Source organism: Leptodactylus fuscus, chromosome 6 (assembly GCF_031893055.1).
Source record: "Leptodactylus fuscus isolate aLepFus1 chromosome 6, aLepFus1.hap2, whole genome shotgun sequence".
Lineage (NCBI taxonomy): Eukaryota > Metazoa > Chordata > Amphibia > Anura > Leptodactylidae > Leptodactylus > Leptodactylus fuscus.
Genome location: NC_134270.1, coordinates 160,417,878 through 160,443,275, shown reverse-complemented (window position 1 = coordinate 160,443,275; position 25,398 = coordinate 160,417,878). Strand labels below are relative to the sequence as shown.

Sequence of the window (25,398 nt, the reverse complement as noted above, 5' to 3'; positions counted from 1 at the left end):
CACTGTACAGCATGATAGGCACTGCTGTGGAGAAGGACGTTCCTGACTGACTGTCAGGAACGCCCTTCTGACTGTGAAGAGATACGGGACCAGGGGCACGGATCGGGAAAGCCGACAGTGCACTGAATTCAGCGCACTGTCGGCTTTCCAGCAGTATATAGAACTGCCTGTCCCCAAAGTCAAGAAAGGTCCTCTTTAACGGCAAAAAGTGTGACGTACATCACGACCGCAGTTATCTTCATTTGCATGAGTGTCCAAATACTTATTAGTAGTCAGTGTACATCTATTAAAAGCTCATGATATGCGTCCTGTAATATTTTTAGCACAGTTGTTAGTTTCGACTGTATTCTTCCTTAGGGTGGGTTTTTATACTGTCCGTTTTTGGTGGTGTCAGCGGGCAGTGGACCTGGACTACAGGCTTAAGAAAATATGGGTATGTTAGCACATGTATGTATGCATTTACTGATATGAATATATGCTATATAAATGGCCTTTGGATCTTGGCTACTCCACAGAAATGTTTATAACCATTTTGGTGTGGTTGTAATCTGTGGATATGGGATTGCACAATAGGATTGACTACATAGTTTTTGATGGCCCTACTACTGTTTAACTATTCCTGAATATACTTATTAGGGCTTTAACCTTATTACCAGCCCAACTCTATTATTAGCTGTAATGGCATCTACCGTATATATATATATATATATATATATATATAGCATGTTTTATGTATATTTTGATCTTATCTGTGGGCCTGTATACTCCTTTGAGTCCACTGCCGTCTGACACAATTTGTATTATATTGCGTCTTGTATTTGATATGTTTTGACACTTTATGGACTTCTGCATTGATACTTAATAAAAATATTTTTATATATTTTGTTAATTTTGAGTTGTTACTTTGAGTAAAACGTGCATGTTTTATGTTTATTCATGGTCACTAGGAGTAGTGTGAACGAACCCTTAGGGCTAGTTCACACAGAGTTTTTTGCAGGCAAATTTTGAGGCGGAATCCGCCACAAAATCTGCCTGCAAAATAGGCTCCCATTCATTTGAATGGGAGCTGCTCGCTTTTTTTCCTGCTAGCGATTTTTTTTTTCCTCTCTAGTGTGAAAAAGAAGTGACATGCCCTTTCTTCCCACAGATACCGCAGCTGAAATAGCCACGGCATCTGCGGCGCAAGACTCACTCCCCATTCATTCGGGCGAGAGTTCACACGGCGGAAAAGATTTCCGCTGTGTGAACATACCCTGACAGTTCCTCTGCCATCCGGTTGACTTGCATCCAGTTCAGATGTGAATTCTGTCTAAGGCCAGTATCTATAAACCAACACTGGGAGTAGAGTCGAAACATGGAAGAAATTATATTTGTCTACTTATATTCTAGTCTCATCTGTTGATTTTCCATTCTCAGTTTTGGTTTAAGAACACTGACCTGAATTATGGCATGCAAAGAACAATGATGTGTGCAACCATGCCCGTTCCCAGATGGGTCATTTGTCTCCTGCTACAGCATTTCATGGTCACTTGTCATAACCCAAGGGCCTACACAATCCGCTCCTATATCTTTGTGAAGTTGTCGCTGAGTGACAATGATGAGCTGCAGTCGGGACCATTAATAAGGGACCCTTTACCTGGGAGCTCTTGTGCACGAAGTGATCAGTGATAGATAAAGACCCTTTTTACAGTGGGCAATTGTTGAGGATGTATGGCTATAAAAGTGATGGCTTCTCAATTCTGACCATTGAGGGTGGCAGCCATTTCCATTATTATCAGCAGTGCTCCCTCTCTTTACATGGGAGATGTGCTGCTGACAAATATACCCGGACACTAAGAAATGCCTATTTGTAGACTAGTCACGGGGTGGTTTTTGTTCCTATGGTAATAGGGGATGAATCTGAAATATTCTACAAACAAGAACTGATATCATACAGAATAAGATCAAGGCACAAACCAGGCAGCTTCAGCCCTAATCTGAAAAATATTCCTTATGTGTCCAGAAATATTATTATATTTGTATCTGGGAAAGCTGGGTGTCAACCAATATCATTGTGATGACTTTCAGAGTTGATGCACATTACCGAGTGCAAACCGCCAGCTGTGATTGAATAACATGGACGGCCGCCATGCACTATCCATTCTTTTATGGCCCCGTTCATTGGGACCAGTGAGCATGGACATAGCATAGGACCTGTCCTGAGTTATGCGGCACGGACTGTGCCAGACTGATCTGTGGAAATCATGGTCGTGTGCATGGGCCCATAGAAATCCGTGTACTATCTGGAAAAACCTGGATAGCACACAGTCGTTGTTGTGTACAATAATAGGGGAAAGCTGAGTGACAGCCTCTGATTGAACTGTAATGGAAGCACCAAGGGATTGTTACTCAGCTTTCTCGGGCTCCTGAATGGTGTATCTCCCTGTAAGGGAGCAGAAGAGATGTGATGAAAGAGCTGGACAATATATAGTTGATTACAGGGATTCACACAACTTCCAGTAAGTCTAGAATTGGAAATATTTCCTGTTATGTGATGAGTATGGGAAAGCTGGGTGACAGTCTGGATAGAAACATCTGCCATTATTAGTGACGAGGGGGGGGGGTTGTCGATACAGTTGGCAATACATGGGCCAATAATGACAGATGATGGCGTTGTGATCCAGGTTATGGGCTAATAAGGGGCAGATTATTAGATGCTCCCGGGGTTATGATGATCTTCCCTGTGCACTTGCAGATAAGGGTGATTGCATTTGTATTAGAGCAGCTCCTGGGAGGACAATGGGCACATTCACCGAGCCTGGAGAGCTCTGATGTTCTCAGGGAGGAGATCAAAGCAGCACGGGGTGTACTGCGCCTTTAAGAGCACAGGGGGCGGGGCCAGGCTGGGGCATGAATGAGCAGGGGAGCCGCAGAGTACGAACAGGCACAAAGTCGTGGAAGTTTGCAGGGGAGAGAGCAGGAGCCGCAGCCCGGACCATGAGCCCCTCCAGAGCCGGCACCCTGCTCGTCCTGCTGGTCAGCAATGTCCTCCTGTCCCTGCAGACCACAGAAGGTGAGTGCCCTGCGCTCTGTATGGATTACACCTAGGGTCTGGACCCGATTCCTGGAAGTCCCCCGTACCTAGTGTTGGGGCTGTGCTAGATATTGGGGTGGCCCTCTGTGACTACTGGCTTCTGTAATTCACTTCTTGGGCCACACTAGATATTGGGGTGCTGCTGGGAGATCTGAAGGGGTTGCCATACTGTAGGGCTTAGTGCTGGAGAAAAAGCCCTGTGTGGGGGTCCCCATTACTATGAAGTTTCTGGTGAGCTGGCATTGCATGGATGACAATAATGTGGGCAGCATGTGGTGGTCTCTGGTGATCTGGCATAGGGAGGATGACAGTAATATGGGCAGCATGTGGTGGTCTCTGGTGAGCTGGCATAGAAAAGATGACAGTAATGTGGGTAGCATGTGGTGGTCTCTGGTGAGCTGGCATAGGGAGGATGACAGTAATATGGGCAGCATGTGGTGGTCTCTGGTGAGCTGGCATAGGGAGGATGACAGTAATGTGGGCAGCATTAGGTGGTCTCTGGTGAGCTGGCATAGAGAGGATGACAGTAATGTGGGCAGCATGTGGTGGTCTCTGGTGAGCTGGCATAGAGAGGATGACAGTAATGTGGGCAGCATGTGGTGGTCTATGGTGAGCTGGCATAGGGAGGGTAACAGTAATGTGGGCAGCATGTGGTGGTCTCTGGTGAGCTGGCATAGAGAGGATGACAGTAATGTGGGCAGCATGTGGTGGTCTCTGGTGAGCTGGCATAGAGAGGATGACAGTAATGTGGGCAGCATGTGGTGGTCGCTGGTGAGCTGGCATAGAGAGGATGACAGTAATGTGGGCAGCTTGTGGTGGTCGCTGGTGAGCTGGCATAGAGAGGATGACAGTAATGTGGGCAGCATGTGGTGGTCGCTGGTGAGCTGGCATAGGGAGGGTAACAGTAATGTGGGCAGCATGTGGTGGTCTCTGGTGAGCTGGCATAGGAAGGATGACAGTAATGTGGGCAGCATGTGGTGGTCTCTGGTGAGCTGGCATAGGGAGGATGACAGTAATGTGGGCAGTATATGGTGGCCTCTGGTGAGCTGGCATAGGATGGATGATATTGGAGCGGGCAACATGTGGTGGTCTCTGGTGAGCTGGAATAGAGAGGGTGACAATAATGTGGGCAATATGCGGTGGTCTCTGGTAAGCTGGCATAGGATGGATGATATTGGAGTGAGTAACGTGGTCTCTGGTGAGCTGGCATAGAATAGATGACATTGGTGTGGGCAGCACGTGGTGGTCTCTGACACGGCATGGGGTAGAAGCAGGTTACCTGACGCACACAGGTCACTGGCATACTGTTCCCACACAGAGGTGACAGGGTTAATCATCACTCAGTTTAACCCCTACTGTGCTCTGTATTAAACCAGTGACTCAGTATTTACCTGAGCCAAACCCAAGTAGTAAAATAATCCCCCACTCCGTGGGCTGAGAGCGGCCGCTGCACCTCAGGAGGTGGGTGACTTTCCCATCCCTGTCAGTCAGACCTTCCAGGTGTGGGATCACTTCCACCACCACTCTACTTTGTAGTCATCTGTCAGGTGTATTCCATCCTAGAGTTTGTCACTCTGACTATTGTCTGGTACTTGTAGTTCCTCAGAGGTAACACTTGCCTGTTGCATAGCAGAAGAGAGGCAGACAGTCTGTGTAACTACAGGTCTGAGTATATATATATTCTTTCGTATAGTGTGCCTGTCACCCCCTCAGCGCCGTCTTCATGTGCGGAGGTGAAATCATGAGTTCTACACGTAATGTTAATTAGGATTAAAGCTGGTGCGATGAGATCAGACGTGTAAAGTGATTAATGGAAAAACGCAAACTGCAAGGTGTATTTTGGAACGGCGTGAAATGTGCAGAGTCAAATATAGAAGTCGGGGGCTCCTGAGGGATCAGGGAGTGAGCTGCTTGGTTTTATAGGCTGGCGGTGCCAGGGGAGTGACTGTGCCAAGCAGCAAACCTCTGAGGCCTTCTCTCCATGGTAGGGAATAAGCTACAAACCCAATAGAGGGAGCCGTAGAGCCTGTGCGGCAGATCCCCTAGTGTAAGGTGTCACTTCTGTGGGTTAGTGGCCACCACTGTAGATTGATCCCTCGCTGTACCCGACTGTGTGTGACTGCGGCATGTGAATGACCCCCACCGCTCTATATATAGTTAATATGTGGCATTTTTGTGCGCTGCCATGATAATCTGTGCCGGTGGTGTCTCCTCACAGGAGTTCAGTGCACAGTAAAGCCTCACAGTCCGCTCTTAATGCCGCTCTGTTCCGTTCTCTCCCGCACACAATAGTCTCTTGTGTCGAGCGTTTCATGCTGCGGTTTTGCAATTTTCTTTCAGCCCCTTTACTAATTATGAGCGTAAACTATCACGGTGTGACCAGAGTGAGCATGTGACCTGACCACCGCGCTCCAGACAGCTGTCACCACTTATATAAGGGTTTGTTATATTGAATATATTTTATATTCTGCACTGGAGGTTGGCTAGGCCTAAGAGCTTGCAATCTAAGGCCCATCCAGGTTTTGTGGTTTATAAACTTGTTGACAGCTGAACTTTGTATATCTCTGAGTAAATATTGGCCGCTTGTTGCGTGATCGGAAGTTCGCCTCCTAACATGTACATGTGAGTGAGTGTCGCTTGTGTGACCCTGAACACTCAGTAGACCTTTGATCCGTCAGCGTTATCATCGCTCCTAATCGTCTGATCACTGTCCTCCGCCATCTCTAAAACCATCCAGTGTCACCAAATATAAAGAATATCATGTACTGCTTTTTAGGAGCCGGGGCATTGTGGGAAAAGAGAAGGTTTCACGTGTTTGGGGCAGCCATAGTGTAGGCTGTAACACAGGAGCTGACGATCTATTATGCCTGATCCATTGTGACAGGGCAGGAAATGATACTTCCAGGCTCTCTGGGTAGGATGGGTCCTCCGCCTGGGCACCTGGCCCCATGAGGACACTTCAATGGTATTTCAGCCGGAAATGTTTATGAAGTCACTGTACAGATCGGGGTGCGGCCCTGATTCACGCAGAGGAATGCCGAGCCTCTGTCCTCACAGTGACAACTCTCCCATGGTCATAAAGGTGTAAAACTAACTTTTGTGTTCCCAGCACTGTAAAAAGAAATATTTGCCCTCCGTCGCTGTAGGCCAGAACCAATCCTGAAACACACAGAGGGCCCAGAAAGCTAAAAACCATGTACTGAATAGACTGTCATATATAAAAACATTCAGGAGTCTGGGAAAGCTGTGCAATTTATAATGGCAGCCTTATGCCCGTCACCCAGCTTTTCCACAACCAGATAGAACCTCACTAGGCGTGAACTCCTTGGTTTAATTGGAGAGATCCTTACTTTATACCTTTTGTATACAGTAAAATAGTCACAATTCATGATGTTATGACCACTAGGTGGTGCTGTTTGTTATTAAAGGATTTCATGCCTCAGCAGAGCAGTCAAAATGGCGTCCTTAAGTGAATTGGCGCTAAAGCTCTGTTCTCTTTGGCTGATAGCAAGGATATCGGAGATCACGTTTTCGCTTCCTGCCACCGTTACGTGTCTGGGGCTGTTGTGTAGATTGGCACTTTATAAATATGAGATAATCTCTTCCCATCCATCTCCTGTGTGGACAGTTTGATGGCAGAAGTTCTCAGATTGCAGATAATGGACCATCCTTCCCTCGTGTTGCATTTTTTGGCAAAATGTCTGCTGCGTTGGCCGAACATGAAAGCTTTGTGTGGATGTTGTAAAACAGGCACTTTTAGAATGTGTTTTGCTGTGAGCGGGGGAGGCACCTGGTGTAAGAATTACAGGTGCTCAGATTCCTGCGCTCCGCCAGCTCTGACGCTCATGGGATGAAGTAATACTTCAGAATACGCCACAGATGGCGCCATTCTATGAATTTATATTATAAGCAGTTGATGATAAGAAACATCACTGGGGAGCCTCAGACCCCTGTGATCTCTCTGCGGAAACAATATGGCTGCAATACAGCAGGACTAGTTCCTAGATTGCAAGCTTTGTAGGTGCGGGGCTCATCATCTGTGTCCAGCTGGGGAATAGACTGGTGCCATGTAAATGAAGGGTTATTAGTAGAATAATGGCGTGACCATGATGATGATGATGATGATGATGGGGGTTTGAGTCACCGCCGGGCTATGTTGGGTTTCATGAGAATGGGGTTTATTGCTCACCTCCTATATCTCCTGTATTCATTCACTAATGAGGTTCATTCACATTCCTGACGCCTCATTCACGTATAATAACAGGGTGTTACGTGGCTTCTCATCTCCTGGAATGAGCTGTTTACTGGCTGGACGGGGACGGGGTAGTCCTTTAATGTCACAGGGCTGTGTTACCTGAGGAGGGGGCTTCAATGTTACTTCCTTGGGGTTGAAAAGTTTTCAGCTTGCCTTTTTTAATGGTAATGAAGAAGAGGGCAAAAGTGCAGCTCTTCCTCCATTCCTCCTACCTGAGCAGAGAACAGAGGTTTCTTATGGAAAGTAAAGTGAGTGGGGGGTCTGGATGGAAATTGGTAGAGATGGCGGTATACGATTCACATGCAGATACACCTAGGTACCATTGTAGAGGTTTATGGCGGCCATGAATTAAAATGTGGTGACTTATTATAGTGACACAGTCATTGCTGTCAACTGATAGCGCACTAAGCCCCCCACTCATTTTAAACTTAGTACAACACATTCTGGGGTTAGTGACTCAGGATTAGGGATTCTTTAGGCTGTCAGACGATGACTGGATCATGTGACCATGCCATATGGTACTACGTGACGATTATTACGCCTGACGTTGCGGTGAGACCCATTTACTTTGTGGCCAACACTATGACCTGAATGAGCAAGACCCCCCCCCCCCCCCCCATGACCACACGTGACATCCATTCTTAGTTGTCAGACATGTAGAACGGCACAAAGGAACTAAATCCAATCCATCCAGGTTACCTGGGCTAAACCCAGTGATTTGTGGGAGGCGACCACCTACCCGTGCCCGGCTCCATAGGAGGTCGTATATAACCTGCGTGATCACAGATCAGAAGAAGCTTTGGGATTATCTGATCAGAGAAATATGTTCCTGGATGAGACATGACCGGGCTTGTACAGGGTGTGCGGCACTCCATCTCTTCCTGCCCGTGATAGGGGTGTAAGCTTTTCATTGTGTTACTTATAGGGAGATTGTGGTAAAGTCACCGCATGTAAGACGAACATTTCCTGTGGGGATGGATTTGTTTTTTCTGGGATCAGTACAAGGATGTGGGGGGGGGGGCATGGCGGATGGAAAGTCTGCAAGTATAACCACCTGGTGATGCCAGGCAATGTACAAAAACGCTTTCACCTGGCAGATCTGTGTATGGTGTTGTCCTCAAAGTTAACATGAGTAATCCTCATCCATTACAGCAGGCCTTAAAGGGGAATTATTAAAGTACTACTACTACAATACCAACTACCGCCATAATTGTGGTGGTCCGACACTGCTCAGCCTCTACTAATGTCTATTTGACAGCTATTTGGGGAGGGGGTTCACGCTTTAATAATCGGCAGTGGGAAATTCCAGCGCAGTCAGCATGACGTTCTTATCCTATGCTGCCATTCTCGGCTCTTCCACACTCACGCCTGATGCTTCCTTTTCCTTCCCACACGCCAGGTTTCTGATTAGTGCAACTTCCAAAGGAGAGAAAATACGTAAATATCTTGTGAAATTCTCATCGTTCATCATCTACGTGAATCACAGCCTGGGGTCTGTAGAAGTTCTGTCCTTGATAATATGGATCTGGATTGTGGGGTGTCACCAATAGGGGGTGCTATTAGGTGGTGGCAGCAGTTCATACAATGTGATCAGTTTTTGGGGTGTTCTCTAGAGTTATGGGGTATCCCTGAGCCCGGGCACTAAAGGGTGCAGCTCCATTGGTACGTCGTGCTGTTTGCATTGTTGCTGTTTATTTAAGGAGGGGGAGCTGGCACCAGGATGGGGAACACACCTCTGACATTCCAGGGCTCAGGACCAAGGTCGTACCGGAAATCTGCATCTGTAAGAGCAAACAGCCCCAAGTGCTTCCTCTCCCCGGAGATGAGTGCACTTACCTGTAAAATGGGAGCTTTTATGAACAATGTGCTAGGAAATGTCAGTACTCCTGTAGCTGGGAATGAACCCCCCCCCCGCCTTTCATGATTGTGTCTGTTCAGATGGAGACGTGTTGGTAGTTTTTGGTTTCATGGCGTCTGCTCTGCCGGGTTGGAGGAGGGGGGATTAGTACATTTTTGGCCAGAGCTGCAGTTGTATTTGGAGAACCTGATCTTGGTGATTCTTCCAGTGAGTCAGCTTTTCTAATGCTCCCTGCCAGATGTTGAGCTTCACAACCTGTCCTGATATTCCCTTGCTGACACTGTTGTGTGCCCACGGAGGTGGTTTTGGCTCGGGTGGTGTGCGCTAGTCTGGACATGTGATTAGGAGTTATTAAACGGCGGAGGAATGTGGCCCACATAGCCATTACATAACCGCACAGCTGGCTTCTATTAAATCCCCTATATACTGACTGTCATTCTGGTACTTGTAGTGACATCTTAATTATACATCCCCCACTGCAATAGTTAATGCCCAGGCCCTACTTTATCCTAATGTACTGACCACCTACCTCTCCTTTCTTTCAGTCATGCTGCTGGATTTTGAGAAGATGAAGGGAGAGAGCGGCTGGCTCACCAACCCATACGGAAAAGGGGTAAGTAGACCATCTATAAGGATTACGGTTGGTTTACGTTTGTGTTTTCAGCCAGCGAGTCCATAGTCAGATGCGAATCCTTGTTTCGCCCTTCACTCTTCTGTACATAGGAGGGAAGGTGTTTGTCTTTCCAGTGGCCCCGACCATTCACCTGAATTTTTTTCCGATTGCCGGCATGAAAGGTGTTTACTGAGTTTAATCATTAGCTGGTCAATCCCATCGCACCTTGTAATTGGGATTGGTATAGGATTGCTGTACAGGACTGTAGAAAGTCTCATTTATATGTAATAGCGGGTCTCGGTTCATATCACTGGCCTCTTAAAGGGGGACACCACCTATAATCATCAACTTCTGTTGGTCTCATCAGAAAAATGGTTTTAGGTGGATTTGCCCTTTAAGTTGTCACTTTCTGATTCTTGCCCAGAATCCTCCTGACAGGTGCCCCCTTATGTGCTACATCGAAACTAGCAGGCCACCTGCTTGTTTCCTCTGGGGAGGAATGAGATGAAGGGGTTAATTAATGCGATGACAGCCTTAATCCCAGGGACTCTTCCTAATCAGCAGTCACTTAATGCCAGCAATGACCTTGAAGGTCAAGTGGTTGTTCCCACATGTGGACCAGATCCTTTAAGATAATATGAGAAGCGTCTTATTAATTATTGTGACTGTAATTACGGTGTTTGGCCTGGGGCTTTTAAAAGTAATTGGGGCAGCGGACGTGGGAAAGGCGCTGACCGTGAATTACCACCACCGAGCTGCTGGAGCAGGGAATGAAATGTTCCGAGCAGCTGGGAACATTAGGTTTATGGAAGCAGCTGATAAAGATTTGCAATGATCAGCCCCAAACATCCTCTGACCGTAACTTGTGACACCAGTTTAGCATGGCAAACCTCTAACGTTCTGCTTGTCTGTCTCTTCTAGTGGGATCTCCTACCGGATTGGAAGAATGGAAGCGCTATTTTCATGTATACCGTCTGCAACGTACAGGAAGGTGAGCAGGACAACTGGCTCCGCACCAGCTGGATCTATCGCAGCGAGGCACAGCGCATCTTCATCGAGTTACATTTCACCGTCCGTGATTGCAACAGCTTCAGCGGCGTTTCCGGGGCTTGTAAGGAGACCTTCAATTTGTACTATATGGAGTCAGATGTGGATGTTGGCATCAACTTCCAGAAGAGACTCTTCCGCAAGATTGATACAATTGCCCCTGATGAAATCACCCTAGGTGAAGACATTGATACCCGCAACCTCAAACTTAATGTTGAAGTCCGAACAGTGGGAAAGCTGACCAAGAAAGGATTCTACCTGGCCTTCCAGGACATTGGCGCCTGCGTGGCGATACTCTCCGTCCGTATCTACTACAAAAAGTGTCCAGCGGTTGTAAAAGGCATGGCGCTCTTCCCAGAGACTGTTGCAGGCGCTGACTCTCAGTCTCTGGCAAAGGTTACAGGAAAATGTGTGGAAAACTCTGTGTCGGTCGGTGGAGAGGATCCCAGCATACATTGCAATACTGATGGAGAATGGCTGGTGCTTATTGGACAGTGTGTCTGTGAGGCTGGATACGAGAAGGTGGAGAACGAATGTCAAGGTAAAATGTGATCTAATAATGATGAAATCTTATATTTTAGTTTGAGCTGGAATGAAACTTCTTAAACTGTGCAGTCAATGGAGACACATATACTTCAGAGCTGCACTCAGTATTCTACAGCTTCACAAATAAAATCACATTTCCTTCTTGTCCAGTGTCTGCACTGAGCTTGCTGTAATGATTTACTATTCTGGAATTGTCATTACACCAGATAATGTACAGTCAGAATAGTGAGTGCAGCTCTGGAGTATAATACAAGATGTAACTCAGGATCGGTACAGGACAAGTAATGTAATGTATGTACACAGTGACTGTACCAGCAGAATAGTGAGTGCAGCTCTGGAGTATAATACAGGATGTAACTCAGGATCAGTACAGGATAAGTAATGTAATGTATGTACACAGTGACTGTGCCAGCAGAATAGTGAGCGCAGCTCTGGAGTATAATACAGGATGTAACTCAGGATCCTATTGTCATACTATAGATGTAGCTGTTTAATATTCATGGTAAATGTAACTTTTCTTGTCAGCAGTATATATATGTTCACACTCAGCCTTCAGTTGTGGATGCTTGAGAGGTTTTCATCAGTTACAAGATGGCTGCCAGATCTTACATCCTCCTCCTGCTTGTCTGTCACCAGGACACTGCTCATCGCTTAGCATCAGGCCTCTGTGTCAGGTTCACGCTGCTTCTGCTGGGAAACAATAGCCAGTACTGTTACTGACACACATGGTGCTGGCTCCAGCATACAGCAGGTCTCAGGAATGTTGCGGCGGTAAATGTAAGCCGAGATCTTTTCCAGACGATAGTTTTGGGCTAGAATGGAGACTTCTTTCTCCTGATCCTGGCTTCCATTTTACCAACTACTTTACTTATGAAGCTGGAATGGTTGTGACATTATATAATTATATTATGTGGTAGTGGAATGTATAAAATGTCAGTTGTCCCGGGAAAATTTTACCCGTATCGAGATTATGGCTTATTGTGCACAGTATGGCGGGTATTGCAGAGGACAGAGGAGAATGTTGTGCAAGGAATGGGCAATCGCTTTGTTCTGTGTGATTGATCAGATGGATTAAGAGTTTCCATATGTGCACTATACGTCACCTTCCCCTACTGGCTGCTTTATGTGTTCTAGGATCAGTAGGATCAGTGGTGGCTTAACTACACAATCTGCATCCGCCTGAACAAATACAAATGGCGGAGGCGAGGATCACACATTCTGTAAAATCAGCTGTGTGTATGTATATGCATATATATATTGTGAGTTATGCTGGGTTATTAGTGTCGTACTTTACATAAATACGCCGTATAAGTTTAGTCACTTCCTTAACTGTATAATTTTAGGTAAATCTCATAATTTTCTCAAACCGTCCCAGGACCTACATAAGGTGGAGATCTGACCACGTGAGGAGCCATCTCCTCCTGCTCCACACACAAAGGGCCTCAGCCGGAGATTTGTCAGAAGCCTCAAGTTAATGAGGCTTTTATTAGAACCAGGTTGTCTGTCTGAATTCAGCTCTGGAGGAGCAGACAGGAGCCGCAGGTGTCGCTACACCCAGGACTGTGGGATTTATGCGCAGTTATGTGAGGAATGAGGGGCCAGAAGCTTACAGGAGGAGATCCAGGTTGTGCTGAGACATCAAAGTTAATTGGAACGGGAGACTTCAATTTTTGGTAAATTCGATGGCATAAGACTTGAGCGGCACGGCGACTTTGATTATACACTATTAGGATTGCAAGGTTGCATTGGGATGTTACATGTAACTTAATGGCTATTGGATGCTGCAAATCAAAAATCCCATACATCTGTTTTAACAAGCACCCTACAGGTGAGGCCACATGTTGCAATTTTGCTGCATTGTGGGGTTTTGTTTTTTTTTTTACAGAAATGGGGACTATAAAGGAAACCTTTTTACTAGGGATTAGTAAAAAAAAAAAAAAAACTTCCATTTTGTCCCTTTGCACTGACCGGGTATGACTAAAAACAAAAAACGCACCCTTTCTGCAGCATGTATCCTAATAATAGTCGTGCAACTAATAGTGCAGCAGCAGATAAATTGTGCGCTTATTTTAGTTATGCAACCAAAATCGCCTTGTGTGCGTAGCCTAAAGCAGCAGGTCACTGCAAATATCTGTATTCAGCCCCATTCCCATCGCTCCCAGAGTCTAAATAAAGCCGCTTTCTTATGAGGCCCCTTAGGGTCCATGCCCTCTCCTGCTCGCTGAGTCAGTACGTGTTGGCATAATCTGCAGGGAGATGACCCCGGGTTCTGGGAACGCAGCTCCGAAGATATATTTGTATTTATTTTTCTGTGGTCAGTTCAAATTCCCATCGTGTTCTCTCACCCCAGAAAAAAAAACAGATGAGAACGTAGGTTTTTATTTCTTTTTAAAATTTTATGACTTTGTGAGCCTTTGGGTTTGACCAAAAGCTCATTGCACGATTGTGTTGTCTCATGTAGTCGCCACCTATCCAGAGACATAACCCAACTATATAAATCCACCAGTTATACTATATTGCGTATTGTAAAGAAAAAATCAATGGGCCGAACATACATATCTATGAAGTTATGGCTCCCCCACCCACATACCGGCTGTGACCATTGATGCTGTTGCGCCCTATTCGAGGTGTGTGGTGAGGACGCCGTCGCCAGGAAATGCTTGTTCTCGATGTGTCACCGCATGATTCAGTACGGACAGGTGATCCGTCCCGGCCTTCATTAATCTCTCCTGAACCGTGGGAACAGGGCGGTGCTGCAACCGAGTGACAGGCTCAGGGCAGGGATCAGTGACTCGCACCTCTCGGCAGGGCAGCCATTTTCAGGTGACGGCAGATGTCAGACCTTTAGGAAATGACTTTTGTAGGAAGTGTCTTCACCTCAGCCATATTGGGTTTCACTTCCGAAGATTTACGGACACGTTTGAGAGGAATCTGGCCGCTCGCCAGAATAAATGTTCAGCACATCATCAGCGCACAGCCGGGGGACTATGGGGTTTCGGCTTTTTTAGGCTCTGTTTCTGTCATGAAGGAAACCAGGCCGCAGTGCCAGATTTGTCACACACAGATAGAAACGGCGCACAACGGGCTGCGTTAGCTTATAATGGGTTCTGTTGTGGGTCAATGAGTATTAGGGAATCTACCCGTGTGTCCATCAGGCCTCCATCACCAGTGTAGGCAGCCATCTTGTGAGCTTATTGTGTGGATGTCCTGTTAAGTTTGGGACTACATCCTAATTTCTGTATACAGACCATATATACGTGCTAGGACCAGTTTCCTAGACATCCAATCAATTGGTCCATCCTAGAAAATGGTGGATACGGATGTGACTTTCGGAGGGATTCACTCTGGGGGCCCCAATGCCATAGGGATTGTCCAGAATGACTTGACTAAGAGAATGCATGAGTAATTTCCTCCCGATTCAGGCCGTGGCTCATACCGAGGAGGGGGTCACATTTAGCAGCGACAATCTCAGAAGGAAAAGTGGTTTCCTCTTTATATCCTGAGGTCGGCTGGTTCACAGCAGCTCTCATCCATGTCAAGACGGGAACCCCCAAACTGGCCAGAAAACAGGAAGCCGTGAATTGTGCTGGATATCCGATGTGGAAATGCTGGAATCTGTACCGGATCAGAAGCTACAATTGCACAGATTAGCGACAGGGTTTTTACATCCAGAATAAATCGACAATTTCACAAAGAGTAAAGGGCACATTCCTGAATGATCTCGTGCCAAGGCTTCATGTGTTACCCCCACCACCACCACAACACCCTTTAGCAGAGGAGTAGAGTAAGCAATGCTCCTTGCATAGGCAGAGTTAGAAAAGGGTTAATTTTAGGTTCCTGCCATGTAAATCAACATGAACATGGAACTTTATTCAATACGGAAATTGACTTTTGACCGCTCCTTTGTCAACAGTCTTTTTTTTTTTTGCAGATATTACCATCCGGTCCATGTACCGTGTGGAGAGTTCTTAAGGAGGCCGCACTCAGTTCTAAAGATACTCAAAAATTCAGCCATTTGTCTTAGATTGTAATGTTTGTGTAATCAGGGGGGCACTGTTGTATTGTGGCCTATAGAAAAGATGGCCTATTGACATGGTGACAAGTGGTATTGCAAGCGACAATCGTATCTGTAAATTTCATAACTTTTCAAGGAATTTTCTCGTGGGTCTGGCAGCTCATATGGTGGGCACAAAATCTCTGCTCCCTGGGGGAGTTGTAGGGTAGCCATGTTTTTCAGAGCGTCTGTGTTTATGGAAGATAAGTCAGGAGATTTAGGGGTGAAACCACTTTCACTCTCCATTGTCTGCCTTATACGTCCATCCAGGTTCAGTTTCCTTTACAATTAAGAAGCTTTTGCTTGTAGTCTATGGGGGACGGGGGTTGCGGAGGCGTCTTGTGTTACTACTTGAAGTTTTAGAAAAGTTATCTCAAACTCCACTTTTCTGTGCTTACAAATGAAGACTTGTCCTGAGCTGATGCCTTGGATTCCGATCAAGATTCTGCTTGTTCTCGGAAGAGGAGCAGAGACGGCCATAAACTTATCTCCCCAGCTGTGAGCGTGGGCTGGGGCAGCTGCTGGAAGGGGTCTGCATAGTATTGACCTTGATGGCTAATCTGTGGCCATTACCAGTTGCCAAATAATGCGGCCTCCTTGTCTCCATGGACCCATCTCCCCCACAGTGTGCATGCTCCCTGCCAGTGCCAGCTTATCAGAACAAGGACCGCAGCTTATCTGCATTGGGCTGTAAGTGGCAATATATCCCCTTAATATGGCAATTCCCCTAACGGGAGGGTTTTACAGGCAACCTCCTGGACCTCGCTCCAGGCTTGCATTGTGGCAGCGGGTGATACAAAGCTATGATACACCTCCAGGCCCCAGTGCCAACCACAGGTTTGCAGGCAAGGATGGGATTAAAGTTCTATTTGGTGTTTTGTCTTCTATGAAACAAATTGGAGTCAGAGGTCATTATGAGAAAGTAGAGGGGGTGGGGGGAGTCGGGGCCCGGGGCACTGACTGTTTGTACAACTCCCACCATCTGCACCAGTCATGTCTTGCCCCTCAGGCAGTGAGAGGTCCTCACTCCATCGAGGTCACACAATGTACCTGTTGGAAGGGATTATCCAGACAAAAGGGAATTTGGTAAAACACAAACTGTTCGCTCTTCTCTGACCCTAAGGTGAAGACTTCGTCCTTGGGGGATTTGTGCAGAAGGAGCTCACTGCAAAGGTGCTAATGTTGGGGTTTGGGTCCTGGTGAAGTCATTTGGTGGGCAAGGACCCCCACCCTCTTTTGTTTTATGCCCAGTCAGCGTCTCTATAGGAACATCTGCTATTGTCTGCCCTTGTGGTTTGGAATCTAAACCCTTCCACGTTAATGGCCTAAGACCCTTGCAGCGGCCTAAGACCCTTGCAGCACTGCTCCTCCCCCACCACTTGACTTTTTTCTGCCCTGCATTTTACCACTGAGTGTGAACATGGCCACATTTTGGGAGCTATTACATAGTGGTATTATTACCTATATTGGGTGAGCTCCGAATACTGCTGCCCCTCCTCCCGGAAGTCATTGGTGTAATATAATATAATGGTTCTCCGGAGCTAAGGCCTGGTAATGTGTTTGTCCAGAGCCCGTGGTTGATGTCTTGGGACGGTTGCCAGGGCTGGTGCCCGTTGTTGGCTGCTCAGTGTGTGGCTCGTATTTGTTTAATGCAGGTTTCCCACCCCCTTCGCGATGGAGCGAGACCCTCCGTCCTTTGATGATTTTTCTAGGACAATGCAGCCGTCTCTCTCCAGCCATTTCCCACGGATGCGGCCGTCTTGGTATCAGAATGCCTCCTTTTGAGGCTGTGTCGGGCCCCGCTCGAGTCCTGGGGGGAGCCCCCACTGCTGGCAGATGCTCCTGGCCCCTCCTCATTTATCCTCTCCATTGTCCTACAATCCATTCAACCATTCACAATGTCTCTCGCTTGGTCTGGTGTGTAGATTGTTCTTTATGTTGCCGCAGCCTACAAGCCGGGTCAAGAGTTTCCATTGACCTCCATCAATCTGTGCTGGGAAACCTGAGTGACGGGAGATGATGGGGGAGTATTCGGCTGTACCCGCTCCGTCATCACCCTCTCCTGCAAACTTTCTCTTTGCAAAGACTTTAGGGAGATTTAGCAAAACTAATACTAACAATAAGTCACGCCATCGCCCATAGCAACCTGATTTTATTCCCCATAGGGAAGATAACAGCTGGAGTCTGGATGCTTTGGCGATTGGTCTGCTTTTGGGTTGTCACTCAGCTTTCCCAGGCTCCTGGCAATTTTTTGGGTGGATTCAGTGTAACATTGGTTCCTTTCGTCACGTTGGTGTCATGTAGGATCTTGCTCTTCTGTTGGGCCCGGTTTCCTCTGTGATTGAGTTTTTGCTCCAGGCAGGAAACCTGCATTTACTTTAAGGACCTAACCACTTGCAGCTCCGCTCCTCCTCCCTGAGTGTTCAAAGAGATGGAGGAGGGGTGGGGGTTGTAATTCTGTCTTCTCCCTCTCATCTACCCCCATCCCCATCAGCTCCAGGTTGAGAGGACGTGCAGGTATTTTAAATGGTGACTGACCCTTATTTCTATGAAGGGGTTTATGGGGACCAGGGTGCTGACACCTGTGTATTGTCCAGGTCACATACATAAAGAAGCTGAAATGTGTCTTGGGTCCATAGACTTGCGGACCGCAGCTTCGCATCTGTTTTTTATTTGCGATGCAACTTCTTTTTTTTTTTTCTCCAGCCGTCAGGCTCCTATAAAAGCATTGTAAAATATATGAATTGCCTTTACCTGTCTGGGCCATGCATTATATTTCTGCCATAAAACCTATGCTGACTCCCGGAATACCGAGCTGCCCTCACATCTATGTTTTACGACCCCCTGAGCTGCTCACCGCCCCCTGATTGTTTGGCAGTTACAAAAACTCCTCTCTGTAAGAAAGCTGTGTGCGCCAGGCCTCATGCTGCAACCCGTAAGAAGGTCTCAGGTCGAGGAACTGGTTGGACTAGATGACAAGTTTCAGAGCTGCGCCTCTTGTGAGATGACAGGCAGGAGCCTTGATCTACTGAGCTGCTATAGTAATGCGGGTCTACGGAGGCTCCGATTATTATAGACCATAATATTACTGAGGCTTCAGATATTACTGTTCATTGTCATATATAATATGCAGGTCAGGTTGCCCCAGAATTACCTGTTGGCAAAACATTGAGTACATACAGCTTATACTCACTGATACACTACTATTACTTATCCTGTATTATACTTCAGAGCTGCACTCACTATTCTGCTGGTACAGTCACTGTGTACATACATTACATTACTTATCCTGTACTGATCCTGAGTTACATCCTGTATTATACTACAGAGCTGCGCTCACTATTCTGCTGGTGCAGTCACTGTGTACATACATTACATTACTTATCCTGTACTGATCCTGAGTTACATCCTGTATTATACTCCAGAGCTGCGCTCACTATTCTGCTGGTGCATTCACTGTGTACATACATTACATTACTTATCCTGTACTGATCCTGAGTTACATCCTGTATTATACTCCAGAGCTGCGCTCACTATTCTGCTGGTGCAGTCACTGTGTACATATGAGTTCAGCTCTGGAGTATACTACAAGATGTAAATGGTGATGAGATGGATTTTAGAAATGGTCTGTAAGCTTCTATACCTTGGTATATTTACCTATCTGTATCTCTTCTCTGCAGCATGTAAAGCCGGATATTTCAAATCTGACTCCTCGAACAATCCCTGTCAACCATGCCCCGACCACACTGAACCTTCCTCTGAAGGTGCAACTTCCTGCTCTTGTCAAGATGGCTACTTTCGGGCTACTATGGATCCAGTCTCTAATCCTTGCACAAGTAAGTGATAGAGGATCTCGCTGTAGTATGGGGACACTCTTTATAGGTGCTTAGTCTAATTGTTTTCATATGTTTTTAGGTTCCCCATCAGCTCCTCGTGACCTCACAGTTGTGGGCTCTGGGTCCAAGGTAATGCTGCATTGGTTGTCTCCCACTGACAATGGAGGCCGTGAAGATATCTTCTACGTAGTTACATGTGAACAGTGTTTGCCCGACCAAGCAGAATGCCAGCCGTGTGATGCCAGTTTGCGGTACTCTGAAAACCCTCTCCACCTGATAGGGACCTCAGTGACCATCAGTGACCTGGAGCCTCACCTAAACTACACTTTTACTGTAGAGGCCCGAAATGGAGTGTCCAGCACCAAATCTCGCCGCAGTTACACAACACTACGTGTCAGTCTCAACCAGACTGGTGAGTCTGAGTTACATCTATACATTGTGTCTTTACAAACTGTGGTGATAAAGTTGCATGAGGGTAATCTAACTTATTTACCTTTGTCTTTAGAACCCCCGAAAGTAACTTCTGTGAATTTGGAAAGTCGGAGTAAGAACGCCCTCACCCTGTCCTGGTCCGTGTCTCCACGTCAGCAGAACCGGATCTTGCGGTATGAAGTGGCCTATAATAAAAAGGTAAAGTGATCTGTACATGCCAACTATCACACTTATTAGCCTGCACTGGCCATCAAGGCTTGACTTTCTCATTAACCTCCATTCACTTTTGTTGTTTTCAGAATGATGAGAAAAGTTACACCGTCCATCGATGTGAGGGGAACTCTGTAACACTCACAAAACTGTCCCCAAGCACCACGTACACTATCCGAATCCAGGCTCAAACCCCAGAAGCGTCCGGGACATACAGCATGGAGTATGAGTTCGAGACTCTCCCTGAAGGTGATTACTGATGTTAAATTGGTATTATACTATGGGATTGTCAAGACTGATACATTGTAACAAACCCTCAGTAGTTTGATCAGGACTAGATCTGGATGGGTTTATTGCTTCTGGTTGTAAAAAACAAATATTTCTGTTTATTACCTTCACCCAATGGACTAAGGAATGGCGGATGTTTATGATTGTGTTTTCAGTGGCATTTTGTGCCAGGTTTGACGCATTCTGGGTGCAAAATGTCTCAACTAGTGACCTTTTCCTGTCTAGATTGAGAAGGGTTTGGGGTTTAGGTAGAAAGGGGAAGGTGGTCGATGTGAAAGGGTGGAGTGGTAGATGTGACTGTGCGCACCAACATTGCACAAAATTCTGACGGATATTAAACCATCTATTTGTTGTGGTATAAAATAGAGACAATGTAAAGATGACCCCGACTTGTCATCCAGTATCCGACACGGTCATAAGTCGGACACATTTTATTACTGGTCACAGGTTAGACTTAGGTGCAGATTTCGTAATCCTGTCTAAGGTCTGCTAGAAAGTCTCAGAGTTCTTCATTTTGCAAGCATGAAGGTGTATTCCAGGTGTCTAGCAGAGCCATGTTATTATGAAACAAGTGCTAGATTTCCCAAGGTGGAGGTCAGTATAAGTCATGTTCTTTGAATTTGTCCTCTTGCAGATCCAGAAGGTGCAAATCAGACGGCCATTATTGCAGGGGCAGCAACCGGCGTCGTCATCATTGTAATTGTCATAATATTTGTGGTCCTTCTCCATCGCAGGTAAGCAGTGTGCTCTTTACTCCTTCCTTTGGCACTCTCCTTGTCCCTTACTTGCGTTAACCACATATTCTTATTATATTGCAGTAGAAGAAACGGCCGCAGTCGCCAGTCCCCTGAAGACGTCTACTTTTCCAAATCAGGTAGATGGGGGGGTTGTTTTTACTCCGGTTTATAAATATTACACTTCTCTTGTGCTCTCTCTTATGCTCTATATTTTACATATATCTCTGCAGAACAATTGAAACCTCTCAAGACCTATGTAGACCCCCACACCTATGAAGACCCTAACAAAGCTGTGCTAAAGTTCACCACTGAGATCTCTCCTAATGCTGTCACCCGTCAAAAAGTCATTGGAGCAGGTAAGTGGCTGCTAGCAAAATTGAGATTGCAGCTCTGGATGTGACTGGAGCATAAGATGTGATGTACACCATTAGTTAATGTAAAGATTCAGTCTATATGTTTTGTTTGGGAGCCTCATAGTCTTGTGGTTTTTTCTGTAGACCCTGTAAAGGTTGAGCTGGGATTAATTTGTGGGATCCTGTTTTTGCAGGCGAGTTTGGAGAGGTTTATAAAGGGATTCTCAAGAAGTCTGGAAAGGAGATTCCTGTGGCTATAAAAACTCTGAAAGCGGGGTATACGGATAAACAGCGTATAGACTTCCTGAGTGAAGCCAGCATCATGGGACAGTTCTGTCACCACAACATCATACGCCTGGAAGGAGTCGTGTCCAAATGTAAGACGATTTCACATTAGTATGTTGCTTCTGGTTCTTCTCTCGTATTTGCTTCTTCTGGACATGACTTAAAGACATCTTCTGTCTACAGATAAACCCATGATGATCATCACTGAGCATATGGAAAACGGAGCGCTGGACAAGTTTTTGAAGGTAAGATGGTCAAAAAGTTAGAGGGATTGGATCCATATTATTATTGAATGTAGACAATGTGACATTATTAGGGGTCATTGGTATAGATTTGCATCTATGACCAAGGATCCATCCACTTTATACAGTAATAGGATCCATCCACTTTATACAGTAATGGGTGAAGATGACCTTACGGGATTGTGTGTGACACTTCTCCATTTGCTTTATGCAGGATAATGATGGGGAGTTCAGTGCCATCCAGCTAGTGGGCATGCTGAGAGGCATCGCAGCCGGCATGAAATATCTCTCTGAGATGAACTATGTTCACCGGGACTTGGCAGCTCGGAACATTCTAGTGAACAGTCAGCTGGTTTGCAAGGTCTCGGACTTTGGACTGTCAAGGGTCTTGGAAGATGATCCAGAGGCGACCTATACAACCAGTGTGAGTATTCGGCATACAAAGAGCGGTTCACTCCGGTCCATACAAGGTGATAAGAGGGGCAGGGTTGAGGCCTTGGGATGTCTGGAAGGGAAATTCAGAGGATTTGTCCAGTTTGAAACCAAATCCTAAATGTTGCAACCCATTATTAGTCTCGTGGGTAGGAGTATTACAAGCTTTGTAGTCCATCCAACTGATCCTTTAAGTAAACATGTGGATATTTCAGGCTTTCTTGGGATTAGGACGCAGCTTGTCTTAGGATCAGTTTGTTTTTCTAGGGTGGAAACTTTCGAGAGGACAATTCATTGTCTGGTCAGGGAACTGTAGCTTAGACATTTTCCCTTGAGGCTCACCTTGTTCTTTTTCAATAGGGTGGTAAGATTCCAATCCGCTGGACAGCTCCAGAAGCCATCTCATTTAGGAAGTTCACGTCCGCCAGCGATGTGTGGAGCTACGGCATTGTCATGTGGGAAGTGATGTCTTATGGTGAACGGCCCTATTGGGAGATGTCTAACCAGGAGGTAGGTGCAGCCTTCATAACTGGATCTGATGGAATGTGGATGTAATATAGGGTTTTTATGGCAGATTTTTGTAACCGTCTCTCCTTCTGGTAGGTCATGAAGGCTATTAATGAAGGATTCCGTTTACCAGCCCCAATGGACTGTCCATCCGCCATTTACCAGTTGATGATGCAGTGCTGGCAACAAGAACGCAACCGACGACCTAAGTTCCCAGATATTGTCAGCATTCTGGACAAGCTGATCCGAGCCCCTGACTCTCTGAAGACGTTGGCTGACTTTGACCCAAGGTGGGTACTAGTACTCCTGAGCTTAGCATGCTCTTAGTAGGGTCTTAGCAGTGAGTGTAACCCCAGATTGTGCTCTCGCATACCACAGGATCTCCATCCGTCTACCCAGTACCAGTGGATCCGAGGGAATGCCCTTTCGAAGCATTGCTGAGTGGTTAGAATCCATCAAGATGCAGCAATATACCGAGTGTTTCATGTCCTCGCAGTTCAACACCATGGACAAGATCATCATGATGCATCAAGAGTAAGTGTCAGCCCAGAGCATTGGATAATGTTACATAGATATTACACTAGCAAACCCTAATACTTTGTAGCAAACCCTTAGCTGTGAGAAGGATTAGGTCAGGTTTTAGCCTCTGGATGTAAAAATTACTGATAACAATCAGAGATCTTAAATCTTCTGGTCCGGACTGTATATCCACTATATAGGGAGGTCTAGGATAATGTATTGTAATAGTGTATATATAATATATAAGTGATCTAACCCTTCTCTTTATTTCTTTACAGTGATGTCAAACAATTGGGAATCCGCCTTCCAGGTCATCAAAAACGTATAGCTTTCAGTATCCTGGGGCTGAAGGAACAGGCCAGCCAAATGGGTATCCCCATCTAAGTGCTGGCATCTCGGACGTTCTGAAGAACTGGTTAAGTTTGCAACTATTTAGGAGCTTGACCCTCATTACTGGTGACCAACATTCCTCGAAATGCAGGGACCCGAACATGGTGCAAGACCAGGACCTATAAGTGCTGCTTAAAGGGCCCACCCCGTTTATTCTGGCTCTTGCTTTTGCTCTGTGGTTCTGATTTGCCAGTTGCAAGATCTGCAGGGTGAGGCGGGAGTTAAACCTTGCCTTGGGCACCCCTCATCGAGCTGCTACATGCAGGAGTGATGTCTTCATGTTGACTCCTTCCTTCAGGATCTCCCCTGTGGTGGCTGACCCTGCTGATTGTACGCAGCTCCGGTGACCGCAGAATGTGCTGCGTACGCTGAATATGAGAGCACTTTCTTATGTTGTTCTTTTAAGTATATATTTACATTTTTGGATAATTTCATATCGTTCTGCTACTGGGCTGATCCCACCGCAGCCCCTGTTGTCCCCCAGAGACACAAACATCTGGCCTCTTACACCCCCTGCGGGCATTGCTGGTAAATGACTGGTTGGCATTGACTTTTTTTTTTTTCCGATTCTAATTTACATTTAAAGGAGAAGACCTGAACTTTAAAGAAAGAAGAATTTTTTTATTGATGTGCAGCCACAGTTGCTGTGACACGGTACGAGCCAGAGGACACATTTCAGGACCACAAATGTAATATTGGGGGGAAACACGGAGGCTTAGTGGCTAGCACTGCAGCACAGCAGTCCTGGGTTCGAAAAATGTACATTGTGAGCTCTATATGGGGCTCAAAATCTACATTTAAAAAAAGAAAAAAAAATGTAATATTTGCTGCCAGTTTGCCGTGTGTGCTCAGTCCCAGGTTTTTTCAGTAGCCTAATCAGGGTCTTAAATTTTACCTCTACCCCCTGTCCCATCCCCCACTCCTCATAAAGACTGCAGAGCCTGATGTTACTGCTCCTTCCTCTACTCTCCCCGGATCCTGATCACATGGCTGCTGCATTCTAATATTGTGCAGGAAATTGCACAGCGTTTTATTGAGCTGGTCCCCTGCCGTCTCCTGCCCTGAGCGAAGCACAAGTGCCATCTTTACGGCCTCTCCGCTGTGAACTTCTCCTGACAAAGGTTTCCTGGTCTGGGATGGTGGGCGTGCGGTGCGGCGGGGGGGTTCTATAAGTGCCTGATGAAGTCTATATGTTTTCTAACTTATTCTCACGTGCCTTTTGTATTCGGCCTCTCCTTGCTCCAGTGTTAATGCTGTACATTTGTGATGTAATTATTTATTTTTTTATATTTATTGATAGGTTTTCTGGATGCTGGTTCTAAGGTTTTCTCAGAAATAAACCTGCACAATAGTTTTTCAAAAACATCTCCATACTGTGTGTTTCATTTTGTTATAGCTCAGAGTTTTTTGGTGAAATGACCCTCCATGATATACATGTAACAGTTTATGGGTCCATTATCCATGGGGTTTATTCTTATTCATGTAATGGTCAAATTTGAGCATCCAGGGCAACACTTTGGCTCAGTGGTTAGCACTGCAGCCTTGCAGTGCTGGAGTCCTGGGTTCGAATCCCGCCAGGAACAACATCTGCATTTGTATGTTCTCCCCGTGTTTGTGTGGATTTCCTCCCATTCTACAAAGACATACTGGTAGGAAAAAAATGTACATTGTGAGCTCTACATTGAGCTCACAATCTACATTAAAAAAAAATACAAGTGTTT

General features: G+C 46.1%; 1 protein-coding gene across 1 annotated transcript; it reads left to right on the top strand.

Moving 5' to 3' along the window:
- Positions 1-2,889: 2,889 nt before the first annotated feature.
- On the top strand, positions 2,890-25,042 carry EPHA2 (EPH receptor A2). The gene is made up of 17 exons (XM_075277810.1): positions 2,890-3,052; positions 9,732-9,799; positions 10,721-11,387; positions 19,127-19,282; positions 19,362-19,694; positions 19,788-19,912; positions 20,014-20,173; positions 20,847-20,946; positions 21,031-21,086; positions 21,180-21,305; positions 21,497-21,679; positions 21,771-21,832; positions 22,044-22,253; positions 22,622-22,771; positions 22,865-23,058; positions 23,147-23,302; positions 23,566-25,042. Exons 1-17 carry the CDS (start codon positions 2,890-2,892, stop codon positions 23,669-23,671), a joined length of 3,015 nt encoding a protein of 1,004 aa, XP_075133911.1. The 3' UTR covers positions 23,672-25,042.
- Positions 25,043-25,398: the final 356 nt, after the last annotated feature.

Coding starts and splice junctions, on each gene's coding strand:
- EPHA2 (XM_075277810.1), top strand. CDS start 2,890: ATGAATGAGCAGGGGAGCCGCAGAGTACGAACAGGCACAAAGTCGTGG. Junction 3,053..9,731: donor GTCCCTGCAGACCACAGAAG/GTGAGTGCCCTG, acceptor CCTTTCTTTCAG/TCATGCTGCTGGATTTTGAG. Junction 11,388..19,126: donor GGTGGAGAACGAATGTCAAG/GTAAAATGTGAT, acceptor TCTTCTCTGCAG/CATGTAAAGCCGGATATTTC.